Source organism: Lissotriton vulgaris, chromosome 5 (assembly GCF_964263255.1).
Source record: "Lissotriton vulgaris chromosome 5, aLisVul1.2, whole genome shotgun sequence".
In the NCBI taxonomy this organism is placed as follows: domain Eukaryota; kingdom Metazoa; phylum Chordata; class Amphibia; order Caudata; family Salamandridae; genus Lissotriton; species Lissotriton vulgaris.
Genome location: NC_141693.1, coordinates 1,067,086,015 through 1,067,099,942, shown reverse-complemented (window position 1 = coordinate 1,067,099,942; position 13,928 = coordinate 1,067,086,015). Strand labels below are relative to the sequence as shown.

At 39.9% G+C, this 13,928-nt stretch overlaps 1 protein-coding gene across 1 annotated transcript in view; it reads right to left on the bottom strand.

The window, feature by feature from the left end:
• LOC147712021 (glutathione S-transferase omega-1-like) overlaps window positions 1-13,928 on the bottom strand; it is a 93,699-nt gene that overhangs the window by 21,974 nt on the left and 57,797 nt on the right. Inside the window, exon 3 of the mRNA XM_086922753.1 lies at window positions 7,911-8,133. Within this exon, the coding sequence (XP_086778879.1) occupies window positions 7,911-8,133 (223 nt within the window). The remainder of the gene's footprint in view (window positions 1-7,910; window positions 8,134-13,928) is intronic.

Sequence of the window (13,928 nt, the reverse complement as noted above, 5' to 3'; positions counted from 1 at the left end):
TCAATTATGGGTTTGTCCTGCTTGTGGAAATTGGATTTGGAACATTCCCAATGATTAACTTTGGGTTGGGACATTGAAAACTGAGCTTTTCGTCATGTGATACTTTGTTTGAGAATGTATTTCATTGGTTAACTTTTGGCGCAGTGGGAGTGTATCCTCATAAAATGTGATTATTGTGTATAAAAAGGGATGTCTTGCTCTATGAACTTGAGCAGTCTCCTGGAATACTACCATGCTGTTTTTCTAGGATCACTGTTACTAGCTGCAGCTAATAAATTTGGTCTCCGACGCCACCCAGAAGTATTCCGTGTCTCTGTAAACCAAGGCAGGAGAATCCGAAGACTTTGGGCGTGCCCCTGGCGCCGCTGGGTTCTAAAAGCCCGGTTCTTCAACACGCACAGTTGCGAATGATGTAGAATGGAACATGCTGATTTCCTACACCTCGCTTGGGACTGCCCTGATGTCTGCATTTTTTGGGACGATGTCCTTATGGCCCTAGACACCATGGTCTCTCTACCTCTCCCGAGATCTCCAATGCTGGCACTCTTAGGTAATACTGAGCAACCCCCTGCTAAACATCGGCGCTTTGTGTCCTTTTATCTTGTAATCGCCAAGCGGCGCATAGCCTGTCGTTGGGATAGGGGGCGTGCTCTTAAATTTAAGGACTGGTTATCAGATTTAATACTATGGCAATCTCAACTTAACACTTATGCAGAACTTCTCCCCTGCTCCTCTCGCGCTCAAGATATTTGGGGCCCATTGCAGACATATTTACTTGAACACCCCACTGCAGATGCCGCTGCACCTTGACAGCAGCCTACAACAGCTTTTACATCCACATCATCTATTGGTCGGATTTCTCTTTTCTGATTATCGTAGTAATCCACTGTGTTGTAACAATCCTTGACCTTTTTTCTTTTCTTATTTTTTGGTACAGAATGTAACAGTAACTGTAGGATGCCCTGTGTTGCTTACCTATCTCTTGAATTCAGTGATGGTGTGTATTGCCCTGTAACACTATTATGTGCATGGCCGGCTATTTTTGTATATCCAGATATGTCACAGAAATGTATTCCTGATTATTTAAGCTTTGTCTCCCTTATGGCTATTGCAGTAGATGTTATGTCTCTTTATTTGAAAAATTCAATAAATAAGGTTTAAAAAAAAAAAACAGACTCAATGCGGTCACTGTGTAGGCCCTTGTTTGTAGGCAATTCAATCAAGAGTCTTTGGTCTAGTGAGTCTTCCTGTGCTGATCTCCATTTGTGGCACAATTTTACAAAAGCTACTTGTCTTGCATACTTTTGTCTTACAAGTGAAAACTTCATTCTTATTTGTGCTGGTGAAAAATTCAGGTTAGTCGCAGGTGCGACCCATGCAGGCAAGAGCGGTGGGGAAAGGGGAGTCGAAAGACGACGACGAGGTAAACCTAAATAAAACTCTTACCCTGCTTGAGAGCAAGTTAAGTGATTTTCTTTTAAGTTTACCTCATCTGTTGACCATCCCCCCTACACTGCCCCACCATGCTTACCTGCATAGGCCGCGCCTGGTTAGTCGAAAGAGCTACCTGTAGGGGTTAAAGTTTAGCGACTCGAGGCCTTGAACGAACTACAGAGGGATGACTCTTCTATCAACCCCAGGCAAAGTGTTCAACTGAGTCCTGAACAGAATGAAGGAACAAGTTAACAGTACAAGCTGGAGTCTAGCAAGATAGATACTGCACATACCCGACTGCAACAATGTGCATCATCATTTTGAATTTGATGGAATGGAACTCCTCCCCCGTATATCAACTTCATTTACAATGAGAAGGCAATCGACAATGTGGACAGACATTTTAGAAACTCCTCTGCCAATACGGGGCACCAAATAAACTTCTAGGAATCATCAGGAACTCTACTGAGGGAATGACCTGCAAGACAGTTCATGAAGAACAACTCACAGAAGCTTAGTGAGGACTGGAATTCACCAGGGTTGTTTGCTCTGGTCTTTTCTCTTCCTGTTGGCCACAGACCAGATCATGAGAACACAGAATGCAAAGAAAAGAAATGGGATCCTGTGGACACCTTAGAAGCAGCTTGACGACCTGGACTTTGCAGATGGCCTGGCCCTACTGTCCTATCTGTAGATGCAAGAGAACACCAACAAAGTGGCAGGCAATGAGCACAACGTGGCCTCGACATCCACAGAGGAAAAACAAGGATCCCGAAGGCTAACACAGCCAGCACTACCGCAGTCACTCTTGCAGGTGATGCACTGAAAGAGGCGGAAGCCTTCACCTACCTGTGCAGTGTCAAAGCCAAGTAGGGCAGCACAGACACAGACGTCAAGGCAACAGATTATCTGAAGCTCCAAAGGTCTAACGCTGCAAACCAAGCTCTTGAACATCAATGTAAATCTGGCCCGACTGAATGGAGCAGAACATTTGAGGACAACAGGGACCTCCACCACCAAAGTCCAGACCTTCACCAACTCCTGAGGAAAATCCTCTAGATCCAATAGCCAAACACCATCACCAATAATGATCTACGACAGCAGGCTTTCCAACTTCCAGCTCATGAAGAAATCATGAAAAGACGTTAGTACTGGGTAGGTCAACCCTCCATAAGCCCGCATCAAACACCATTTGCCAAGCCCCCACCTGGAACCCACAAGAGAAAAAAAAGAGGAAGGCCAAGAAACATCTGGCATAGATACCTCGAGGCTGACAGCAAGGAGATGGGTTAAACCTGGAGTCAGATTGAAAGAAAAGCACAGGGCAGACATGGCTGGAGAGTCTTTGCTGATGGACTATACACCAGGAGGGGTAGTACGCACAAGTAAGAATCGGGCCATTCTGATTCACAGCCACAGTCTACCGTGGTTATTAGCTTGGAATTGATAACCTTGGGCATGGGAAGGAGTGAATTACATCAATCCTTTTCTGAAGGGATAGAAAGGCAGTTGCCAGAAACTCAGCCCTTGCTTTAATCTGTTCCTTATGTTTATGGATTGCAGAATGCTCAGTAGTGTGCCTAATTTGACTACAAGAGGAAAGCATGAGCAGTCCTTTGGATCGACATTGACCACCCTCATTGACAGAAATGAAGTGTGCAGTACGGTTTCTGCCTTCGCATCAATTCCAGTGACATAAAATGCCAGCATATTTAGTAGATCCACCTGAATTGCTACTTTTTTGGAGTGAAAGTTAATAGCCTCCACTGTGGCATGGGCAATGGGTTAGATGGATAACCAAGAGTCCTCCTTTATATCCATGTCAGCATTGGAATTATGTATACTAGTTAGCGTGCCATCTGGCTCTTCTTTCTGCCTTGGTGCCTCTTTTTGCCCCTTATTACACAGCTCATCAACACAAACCTGGCTATGTTTTAACAAAGCTCCTACTTGCCCTGTGTCACAGGCGGATACATTGATTATGTCGATTTCCCCAAGCCCACACCATAGTGACCTTCCTGCTGGTTCTGCATGGTCAGGACCCCAGCTGTCCTTTTGTGGGCTGTGTTGATTCTGAACTTTTAGTCCCCAGCTGGTAAATAGTGGTGAGGATCTTTGTCATACTCCAGCTATTCCACTGATGTGGAGATGTTCCTCGGCCTTAGATTGTATGAATGAAAGATCATATTTTATTCCCTTGGGTTGCTTCATTGTATTCAGCTTGGTTTGGGGGACATAAAGGTCCATTTTTGCTAAAGGCTTAAGAAGTAATGGGTGGATAATATGTTCCAGGCTTTTGCTTGTAGTTGGTTTACAATTAATTCGCTGGGTCCGGTGTCTGAGGAGATCGAGGGGCCCGATGAAAGAATGCGGATAGGGAAAAGCACGGGTGACTTTTCATGCTCAGTGAGAGGCTTGGAAGATGAGCACTCCGATTCGATCAATGCTTGCAAGGCTAAGTCTCCAACTTTACCTGGAGGAGTGCGAAACTAGGACTCCTGGGATTCATCACTTAGCGAACACATTTGGGATGGCATGGACTTGAGCCCCTTTGGGAGGTTTTAACAAATACTGATATTTACTTTGGTTTGCTCAGCACTTGCGTTTTCTTTTGGAAGCACCTTGAAACCCTGCCTTAATTTCCTTGATTGCCTTTGTAGCTTTATTTTATTTTTCACGCATCGCCCGTAGATTCAAATATCCAATTGCTCCTGCCCATTTTTGAAGCCTCCAATATTTTTGTACACTGAGAGGCATGTGTAAACTCCCTTGTGGATGATAAAAGTGCAGATGGTTCTTTTAACTCAATGTCTTGTGCGTTCATGCGTTTGAGCTTGTTGGCTTGACTGCTTATCTCCACATCTACACACACTCTTGCCTGAAGTCCTGGTGGCTTTGGACTAGGGCAGTTTAACTGTGGGGGCAGACTCAACAGATGCAGCCCATGAATAGGCTGGGATCGAGAGGGAGGAGGAGGCCTAGGGACACCATCAGGTAGCCAAATGCGGAGGCTACAGGGCACAGGAAGGGGGGGGGGGGAGTAGAGAGCCTACAAGACAGGAACGTAGATTGTTGAGCACCCCTGTGGCCTTCTGCAAAAGGAAATGGGGAGCCAGGTGCCCTTTTAACATGCAAGAACTTTCCTTACTCATTTTCTCCTCATTCTTCTCCATGAGCTGAAACTCCAAACAGAGCAGTGTCGTAACTAAGTGTGAAAGCCTTTCCCTCGTTGGTGACTTTGTTTTGAATTTCAGTGACAAGGAACTTCCAGCTCCACACCCTCCTCCCGTACTCTGGAGGACAAATACTTTGATTTGACCAGTCTGGGAGGGATTCATATATGCATATAGGATCTGCATAAAACCAGTTCTAGAGATGGATCTTTGGAATCCATACTGTTGTTTGGAAAACTAGGCTTCATACTGGGGGAAAATGCGGGCCAGGTTAGGTTGCCAGATTCCCATGCACCAGTGACAGAATTCATTCAGCAGGGTGCGTGGGAATTATTTTAGCACGAGAGCCAGGATCTCCACAGCTGGCTTACTTCCGGAGGGTCAAACTTGTCTGCTAGTTTGAAGGGGGTTGCTAGCTGTCTGTATCCTTCAAGGAAGGTCCGGCCTTGTCAAGGCATTAGCCCAGCTACCAGGGGAATGAAAGGCTGTGCAAGGAATTTGGATCCAAAGCTGGAGGATCTGCATCTGCCTTGTAAGAGGTCATCTCTCTGTGGAGAAGGGTGTTGGCAGTGGGCCCTGCAGCAGGCTCCATCTAGAAAAGGATACCAAAGCCGTGCAAGAAGGGCAAAGAATTGAAATGAACCACGTCTTGCATTCAGGAGGCTACAGTAAGGTGGAAGGTGTTGGTGGCTGGTGCCCACAGCAATAGGGGCCATTTCATAAAATGGGGTTGTACCCAGAATGGTCCTGGACCTGGGTATTTAATTGGTATCAAAGACAATGGTCCTAGAACCTTATTCAGAAGACGCTATGAATCAAAAGGACATTGCTACAATTGATTTGATCAAAGTCTAATGGAGTTTGTGTGCAGAGTCTTCCAAAATAGCATGATGAGGGTCACATAAGAAAGTCTAGGCCTAAAACAAGGGCGTCGAAAAAAAAAAAAAAAAAAAAGACGCCCTTGTTTTAGGCCCAGACTTTATGTGACCCTCATCGTGCTATTTTGGAAATGTAATCCTGTATTTGTGAAAATAATCTTCTTAGTATTGTATCATACATGGAGCTAGGCTGTATCTGACGGTGATTGTCAACCGTACATATTGTTTAAAAGAATACAAAGTTCCTTTCTTCTATGTCACTGAATTTCCTTCTCTTTTTCCACTGACTCACACCGAGCACTTGTTCTTTACGCACGTTCCCCCCTGGAGCAACCTTTTCTCATTTCTGTGGAATACCTGAATAATACTTAATTATTCACCTTAAACCAAACATATTAAATTATTTGGTGAATACTAAAATTGTTTCGTTTGTTGCGGTTTTCACATTAGTTGTTTAAACTATTGACTTAGGCGTAAGGAGTTTAACTCTGCACACAAACTCCATTAGACTTTGATCAAATCAATTGTAGCAAAGTCCTTTTGATTGATAGCTTCTTCTTAATAAGGTTCTAGGACCATTGTCTTTGATACCACAGGAATAGGGGAGCACTTTTGCAGAGCTGGCTGCCAGAGTCTAAATTTGAAAAGGTCCTGGGGTGCCTGACCCTGGAAGAAGTATCAGAGTCCTAAGAACTGTTAGGTAACCAAGGTAAACAAGACAGGGGTCGCAGAGGGTTCTTGGTACCCACTGTGAAAAATCGACTGCTGTTTGAATTTTGCTTAGATCTCCAGGTACAGCCCATTGTAAACAAGTATTCTATTAGATATTGACAAATATATTGCCTGTATCTCAGGTGATGGACTGATGATTAGTATTTAAATCCATTCAGTCTACTTGAAGGCTTTAATTAGCAGGGGTTGCTAGAAATCTTAAGAATCGGAAGGGTGCAGTGCGCCGTAAAACTCAGATATGTTGCCTTTCTCCTCTCCCGACAACGATGAGCAGGAAAGGAAGGTGATTTACTTGCTGCATGCAAATCCAGCCAATCCTGGAGCTGCTCTCAAGCGGTTAGCAGCTCCAAGATTGGTTGGCTCATACTAACCCCGGGCTCATTTTGAGGCTGGGGGTCCGTGCCTGCAGCACTGGGATTGCAGGCTCTGCAGTGAGCATGACAGCTCGCCAATCTATCATGCGCACTGAGCACTTGAAGCAGTCATCCTGCAATATGCAGGAATCTGTCTGCCTTGCCATAAACATCACGCTTGTGCTAGCACGGCCATCGGCACACAGAATAAAAAAATGACAATGAATTTTTTTTTTTTTTTTTTTTACTCTGTTTATCTGCTGCCCTCACAGCAGGCGGGGCAACGCTCCTCCGTCTTAACGGAGGAGCCGCTGCTGTTAATTAGTCTCTTAGGACACAGGTCTTAAGTTAATATTTCAACAGGGTTAAACGATGTACGATTAATCTTTAGTTTAATTTCTGAACATTAAGATCCTTTGACTTTTATGTTTGTATGGTCTTCCCTTCCCTCTAGCTATATCCCAGGCGCTGCTCTGCGTAGGGCTGTTAGCAAGCCCAATAATAAAGCATGCCACTGCTAGAGGGTGGGGGTATTTATAAAAAATGTTGCAGTTTTGTTTGAGCCGTACTCCCTCAAAGAGGCTTTTCCTTCTTCCTATTCCTTTTTGTGTGTGTACGGTTGTATGGTCAGGAGGTTGCTTTTGGAGAGGTTTCTGTTTCCCCTCTATTTTGTGCGTTAAATAGTCTCTAGAATAACTGTCGATCATGAAGTGTTCATTTTGATGAAATGAGCCTACTTAGGGATATTGTGCTTTTCAATTTTAAGGCCTGCAGGCGCACAATTTATACCTATCAGATATTTTCAAGTGACTATGTTTATGGTGCTAGTTCTTACCTGTGATAAATCTTTTGAGTATGTGATTTGTACCTTGGTTGTCTGCAAGACCCTCTTTAGGAAGTGTTTTAAATTGTTATTCCCAAGTTATAGTGTTTATCATTTTGCATTCTGCTTGCCAACTTTTTTTACCTTATTTAGTCATAATTCAATATGAAGAATTCTGCATCATGTATATTATTGTACTTTTCTTTCTCAAACGTAAAAACACTGGTTGGTCAATGGTGTACTGTGTTAATATGTGCATTACCCAGTTCCCAGTTTCTACTTTCAAACTCCAATCATCTCCCTGAGGGAGCCTCGGGATGCTCTCCTGTCACTATTTTGTCATCTACTATGGCCACGTTTGGCAGCTAATGTCTCATAAATGGGTGTCCAACGTAGGTTCAAAAGTATTTGGTCCATGTCAGGTTTTAAGCGTTACAAATAGCAATGCAAATTAATTATTTTTTAATATATCTTATGTCAATAGCCAGAGAAACCGGTTGTGTATAGTCAGACGTACCTTGGAAAAATGTTCCAGAAGCATCTTCTGCTGTGCTTTCTGTAATGGATCTGAAGGGGTCAGCTTCTTGCCTGGATATGCTTCATCTAGATAGTCACTGGTGATTGGAGACTCATAAATGATGTCACCCTTACTTGTCTCCAATACTGGCACGAGGCCATAGGGAGCTTTCTTTAAGAACCATTCTGGTTTGCTTCTTAGATTTATATTGATGGTTTCAAACCTAAGGAAGGGGGAGAACATAATTAAATTACCATTAATAATAAAATGCCACTGTCCACAGGAAATGTTTTTTTTTTCTTATGATCAAAGGTGGTTGCCTTGTATCTCACAAAACACAGTGCCAATAAATCAAGCCAATTTAAATTTGGGGACACGCAGAATGGATCTCATATGTACTGGCAGATCTCCCTGGGGAAAAATGTGTTAGGATGTCCGGCTCTCCCCTACATACACAAAGCGATCACAATCTCCTTAGAAGGGGTAGAGCGGCCCAAAGCACCTTTAGGCAGTGGCAAGAAAAGCTATAATAGCCCTGGCTAAATAAAGGGTCAAGCATGTTTGGAGCGGTCATACTGCATTGGCAGCCTTCCAGCTCACATCATTGTAGAGGTTTTGGCCAACAAAAAGCCCCAGTATAGGACTACAGTAGGCCCGGGCTCCCCTGTACCCATTTTGTCTACACGAGAAAGATGTGCATCAATCAGCCTACAAACACTCTTCTGTGCAATTAGGAATCCACACTTACCCCACTAAATATTCAGAGCTAAACAGAAAAGGGGTAATTGAAAGCATGTAATTGCTCATCTAGAAGAGCATAACCTGGAACTTCTTTTTAATTTCTTTTTTTTTTGGTTCAGAATTATTTTATTGAATTAAAAAGTGACATAAAAGACAATACATAAATATCAATAAAACCAAATCAATTGATCAATACAAATAATAAACGATTCAAAATAGGTCAAGAAATTACAGTTAGCAAAATAATCAATGAAGGGAGAAATAAAATCAAGGTAAGGAGAAGGTGAAAATGTGGGAGAGGAAGAGGGTACACATTATATCATCATATATGGACCGTACAGTTACTATTAGCATCTAAATATTGAGTAAACAACAATTGTGAAAATAAACAGAAAAATAGTGAAAAACTATTGTTTAAACAACAAATATGAATCAATAGGTGACCAGAAGGATTGATAAGAAAGCTGGTTAGGATTAACTCCATGTAATGATAATTGGGCACCTCTTCTTGTGAAAATGATCCATGACCACCAAGCATGAACAGAGAGAAGACGCGTCTTTCCAACAAAAAGTGATTGATTTTAACGCAGCCGAAATTAAGAAATTAAACAATTTTGCTTCGGAATCTTGAAGGGGATGGACAAGCAGTACTGATTTACAAACTAACAATTTATAAGAAAGAACATCCTTAATAGGTAATATTTGACAAAACGTCCCAAACTTCAGACCAAAATGTTGAAATTACATGGCATTCAAATAACATGTGACGTAAGAACCCAGGATGTAAATTACAGTGCCAACAATCAGATGAAAGTAATTTAGCACAATGCAGACGTAATGGTGTCCATAAGGAATTAAACAAAATATATGCATTAGTCTGGTAGAGAGACACAGGTAACCACCCAGAAATGCTATTAAGCCAAATCGCTTTCCAAGAGTCATTGGATACATGAATGGAAAGTTCAGTGTTCCAAAATGTTGAAATTATATTAATATTGGTACCTAATGAAGTAGCAAATTGTTTATACAAAATAGATACAGCATTTGAAGATGTAGAAACAGCGTGAAGATTTATCAAATCAGTTGTAACAGTAGAAGGGACACCATTCGGGAAATAGTCTAAAATTAAGTTACATAGTGATTGATATTTAACTAAAGCATTCTTAGGCAACTTGAATTTTGATTGCAAATCGTCAAAAGGAATAAAAGCATCATCACAAAATATATCTTTAAGGTAAAATATGCCCGCCTTAATACATGAATTCCAGAAATTCATATTTCTATTCAGTTTAATAATAGCACTATGCCACAGCGATACATCCATTGTAGAACTTAAAAGAGAAGCAAAATTTACATCTAAATCATTAAACATTAATCTTGATGATTTGAGTATGGATGAATGGTGCACAACAGTAGATTTATGAGACATTGTGAGCAAGGAGGGTAATGGATAAGGAGCAACAAGTGATTTTTCTATATCAAACCAAATAGGAGGTTTAACTACAGGTGAAATAGTGAACCACAAGGAACTTTGTTTCAATATGAATGCTATGTGATAAAGAAAAAAAGTCAGGAATGCCAAATCCTGCATTACATTTAGGTATTTTCTTTCTATAAGCAATTCGAGGAGGCTTATTATTCCATAGAAATGTAGATAACAATTTATCAATATCTTTGTAAAATTTTAATGGAAATTGAGTGGGTATCCTAGCAAGGGAATAAAATATTTTAGGAGCAATATTCATTTTTATAGATTCCATTTTCCCCCACCATGTGAGATGGAGAGAAAACCATCTAGAAGTTTTATTTTTAACGTAATCCAATATAAAATTACTATTTAATTTTAACGTTGATGGTAAGAAGGATGAAAATAAAATACCTAGATATTTCAGTTTGTTTTTATGCCAGACAAGATCAGATAAAATGTAACATATCAGAGGTACAAAGAATATTTAAAGGGAAAAATTCTGTTTTACTAACGTTAAATTTATAACCCGAGATTGCAGAATATTTGGCAATAATGTCTAATAATGAGGGAAAAGATGTAATTGGATTACTAATAAACAATAACACATCATATGCATAGGTTAAAGATTTAATAGTGACATCTAATTGTAATACCTTGATTATCAGCACAATTACGTATATAATTAAGAAAAGGTTCAATTCCCAGCAGAAATAAAAGCGGTGAAAGGGGACAACCCTGTCGCGTTCCTCTAAAAAGGGAGAATTGAGTAGAAATTTGGCCATTGATAAATAAACGATCAGTGGGAGCATAATATAACGCAGAAATCATACGAATAAAAGAGGGACCAAAATTAAATGACAAAGTTTGAAATAAGAACTGCCAATGAATTTTATCAAAGGCTTTTTCTGCGTCCAAAGCCATAACCCCAGCAGGAACAAGAAGGGTAGGACTTTGTTCAATAACATGTAATAGGGTGCTAGTGTTATTAGCTGAGTATCTATTTTTCATAAATCCTGATTGATCGGGGTGATTAATAGAATGGAGTACAGGAGCTAATCTACGGGCAAGGATTTTAGCATATAATTTACAGTCTTGATTCATTAAGGATATAGGATGATAATTGGAAACTAGGGTAGGATCTTTATCGGGCTTGGGAAGTACAATCATTAAAGCATCAGCAAAAGAGCCTGAAATGGTTCCAGAAGAGCTAAAGTGTGAAAAAAGCTGAAATAATAAGGTAAAAGATGAGGTTGGAATTCTTTGTAAAATTCAGCAGGGATACCATCAGGGCCTGGAGATTTATTCTTTTTAAGTGATTTAATGGCTTTTAAAATGTCATCAATAGTAAAGGGCAAATCTAATCCAGTTCTATCTGAAGGAGAAATTTGTGGTAAGTCACAAGTATTCAAACAGGCATCAATTAATGAACTGTCACATAACTTTTTTATAAATTGGAATAAAAATCAAGAAACTTTAACAATATCATTATGGGACAACGCAATCTTACCCTGAGGACCATGAATTGAAGTAATCTGTGTACCATCTCTTTTAATGCGTAAGTAATTTGCAAGGAGTTTTCCAGACCTATTGGAATTGAAACGAAATCTAGCACTTTCTTTAGCAAGTTGAACTCCAGCTCTTTTACTAATGATCGAATTGAATTCATAACGAAGTTTTCGTAATTCAGTTTTGTATTGGGGATTATGAGAAGTAATAAATAACTGCTCAAATGTTGCTATTTGTTTCTCCAAATGTTTAATAGTAGCATTGAACAATGTGTTCTCATGAGCCATAATAGAGATTGTAGCACCTCTAATGTAAGCTTTAAATGCGTCCCATCTATTGATTACAGAAGTAGAATTTTCTGGATTAAACAAAAAATAGTCTTGAATAGCTTGTAATAGTTTAGGTTTATTATGCTCATTGAGAGCAATACCAGTATTCATTCGCCATCTGGTTTGCTTATTAAAATTGGATGAAATATTTAAAACAAAAGAAAGTAAAGCGTGATCTGATATGTCAATATTACCAATAACCGGGGTAGTTGCAGTTTGGATAAGAGATGGAGAAATTAAAAAATAATCAATTTGTGAGTGGGAATTATGAGGGTTGGAGAAAAAGGTAAAACATTTTAAAGCAGGGAAGTGTAGCCGCCAAATGTCAGCTAATTTGGTAGTTTGAGTAAACAATTTAAAGGCATGAAACACCTTAGGGGGCGAAATCTAGTTGTAGACAACCTATCTAACAATGGGTCTGCAATAACATTAAAATTATCCCCAACAATCATTGGAACGTTATCCAACTTTAAAACTTCAGTAGTTCTAGTAGGCCAAAAAGTGGGATCATCCGCTGTAGGGCCATAAATATTAAGTAAAAATAAAGTAGAATCATGAATTTTAATTTTAGCTATTATATATCTACCCTCAGAATCTGAAATGTTATTCAAAACCTGACAATGTAGCTGTTTCACAAAGAAAATAGCAACTCCATTTTTCTTTCCAATAGCCGGTGAGGAAACCATAGTGTCAACCCATTTTTTAATTCATATAATGTAGTATCTTATCTTCAATATGAATCTCTTGAACAAAGCAAATATCAGCTTTACAACTACCTAAATAATCCCAAAATTTTGTACGTTTAACTGGGTGTCTCAAACCTCACATTAAGAGAAACAACTTTAACATTGTGAACATTAGCCATTATAAAAAGAAAAACAAGGAAAAAAGGTATTGGGACAAGAAGAGATGGAATAAAGCAGAATTGAGAGAGATTAAAATAACAACTCTATATTTAAGAGCAGAAGAGGAGGAAAAGAACATAGGGAGAAAAGAACAAACAAGATGCATAAATAGAAACATAGAAACGCTCACGTTCTACAAGCATGGCCAGAACCGTTGAAGCCCATAAACATAAAGATTAGTCATAAATGTGTCATTTAATTTCTGACTAGGAGTTAAGCGTTAGGGTCATGAGTATCCATTGAAAGTGGAGCTTGTGGGTCAAGGAATTGCCTCCGTTTTTCAGGACGTTGAAAGGATTTGGAAAAGTTTTTTTCCATATGCGCATTGTAGAAGGATCAAAAAGTCCATATTTGAAACCAAAGCTCCTGAGCTGTGGACGACAGGCAGAGAATTCTTTACGTATAGCAACAGTCTCTTTGGCAAAGTCTTTGTGAATAAAAATGTTGTTACCATTCACCATGAGTAAGGGAATGTCTCTTGCAGCTTTCCTTATCAAGACAAGATGGTGATGATGCAGTACCTTAAATATCATTTGCCTAGGTTTAGTATGGCGAGGGTTACGATGAGAAGGGATACTATGGGCTTTATCCACTTTAAATTTTTCTGGAAACTGGAGATTCAAAAGACCAGGAAGCAGAGATTCCAAATACAAATCGACAATTAGAACCCTCAACTACTTCAGGCAAATTAAAAATGCGAAGGTTGTACTGCCTATTTCGATTTTCCAATTCCAAAAGTTGAACGTGCATAGGAAGAATTTTAGCCACTAGAGGTTCGAAAGCGTCCACTTTACTTTTATTATCTTGCATTTTGATGGAAATATCAGAAATTTTTCATTGACATAAAAGCCATATCTTTGCGCGCACTTTTAATGTCAGAGGCAATAGCGTCAGTATTAATACGTAATGCCTGAATTTCTTCCAAAATGAAGGAAAGAAGGTTCAGATGACTCCAACTTAGACTTAACTGGAGGAAGGGAAACTTGCTGTCTCCTTTTATTGTTGACTGGATTTTTATTTTCCATTGTGAGGTGAAAAAATCCACAAATAGTCGAAAATAATACACAAA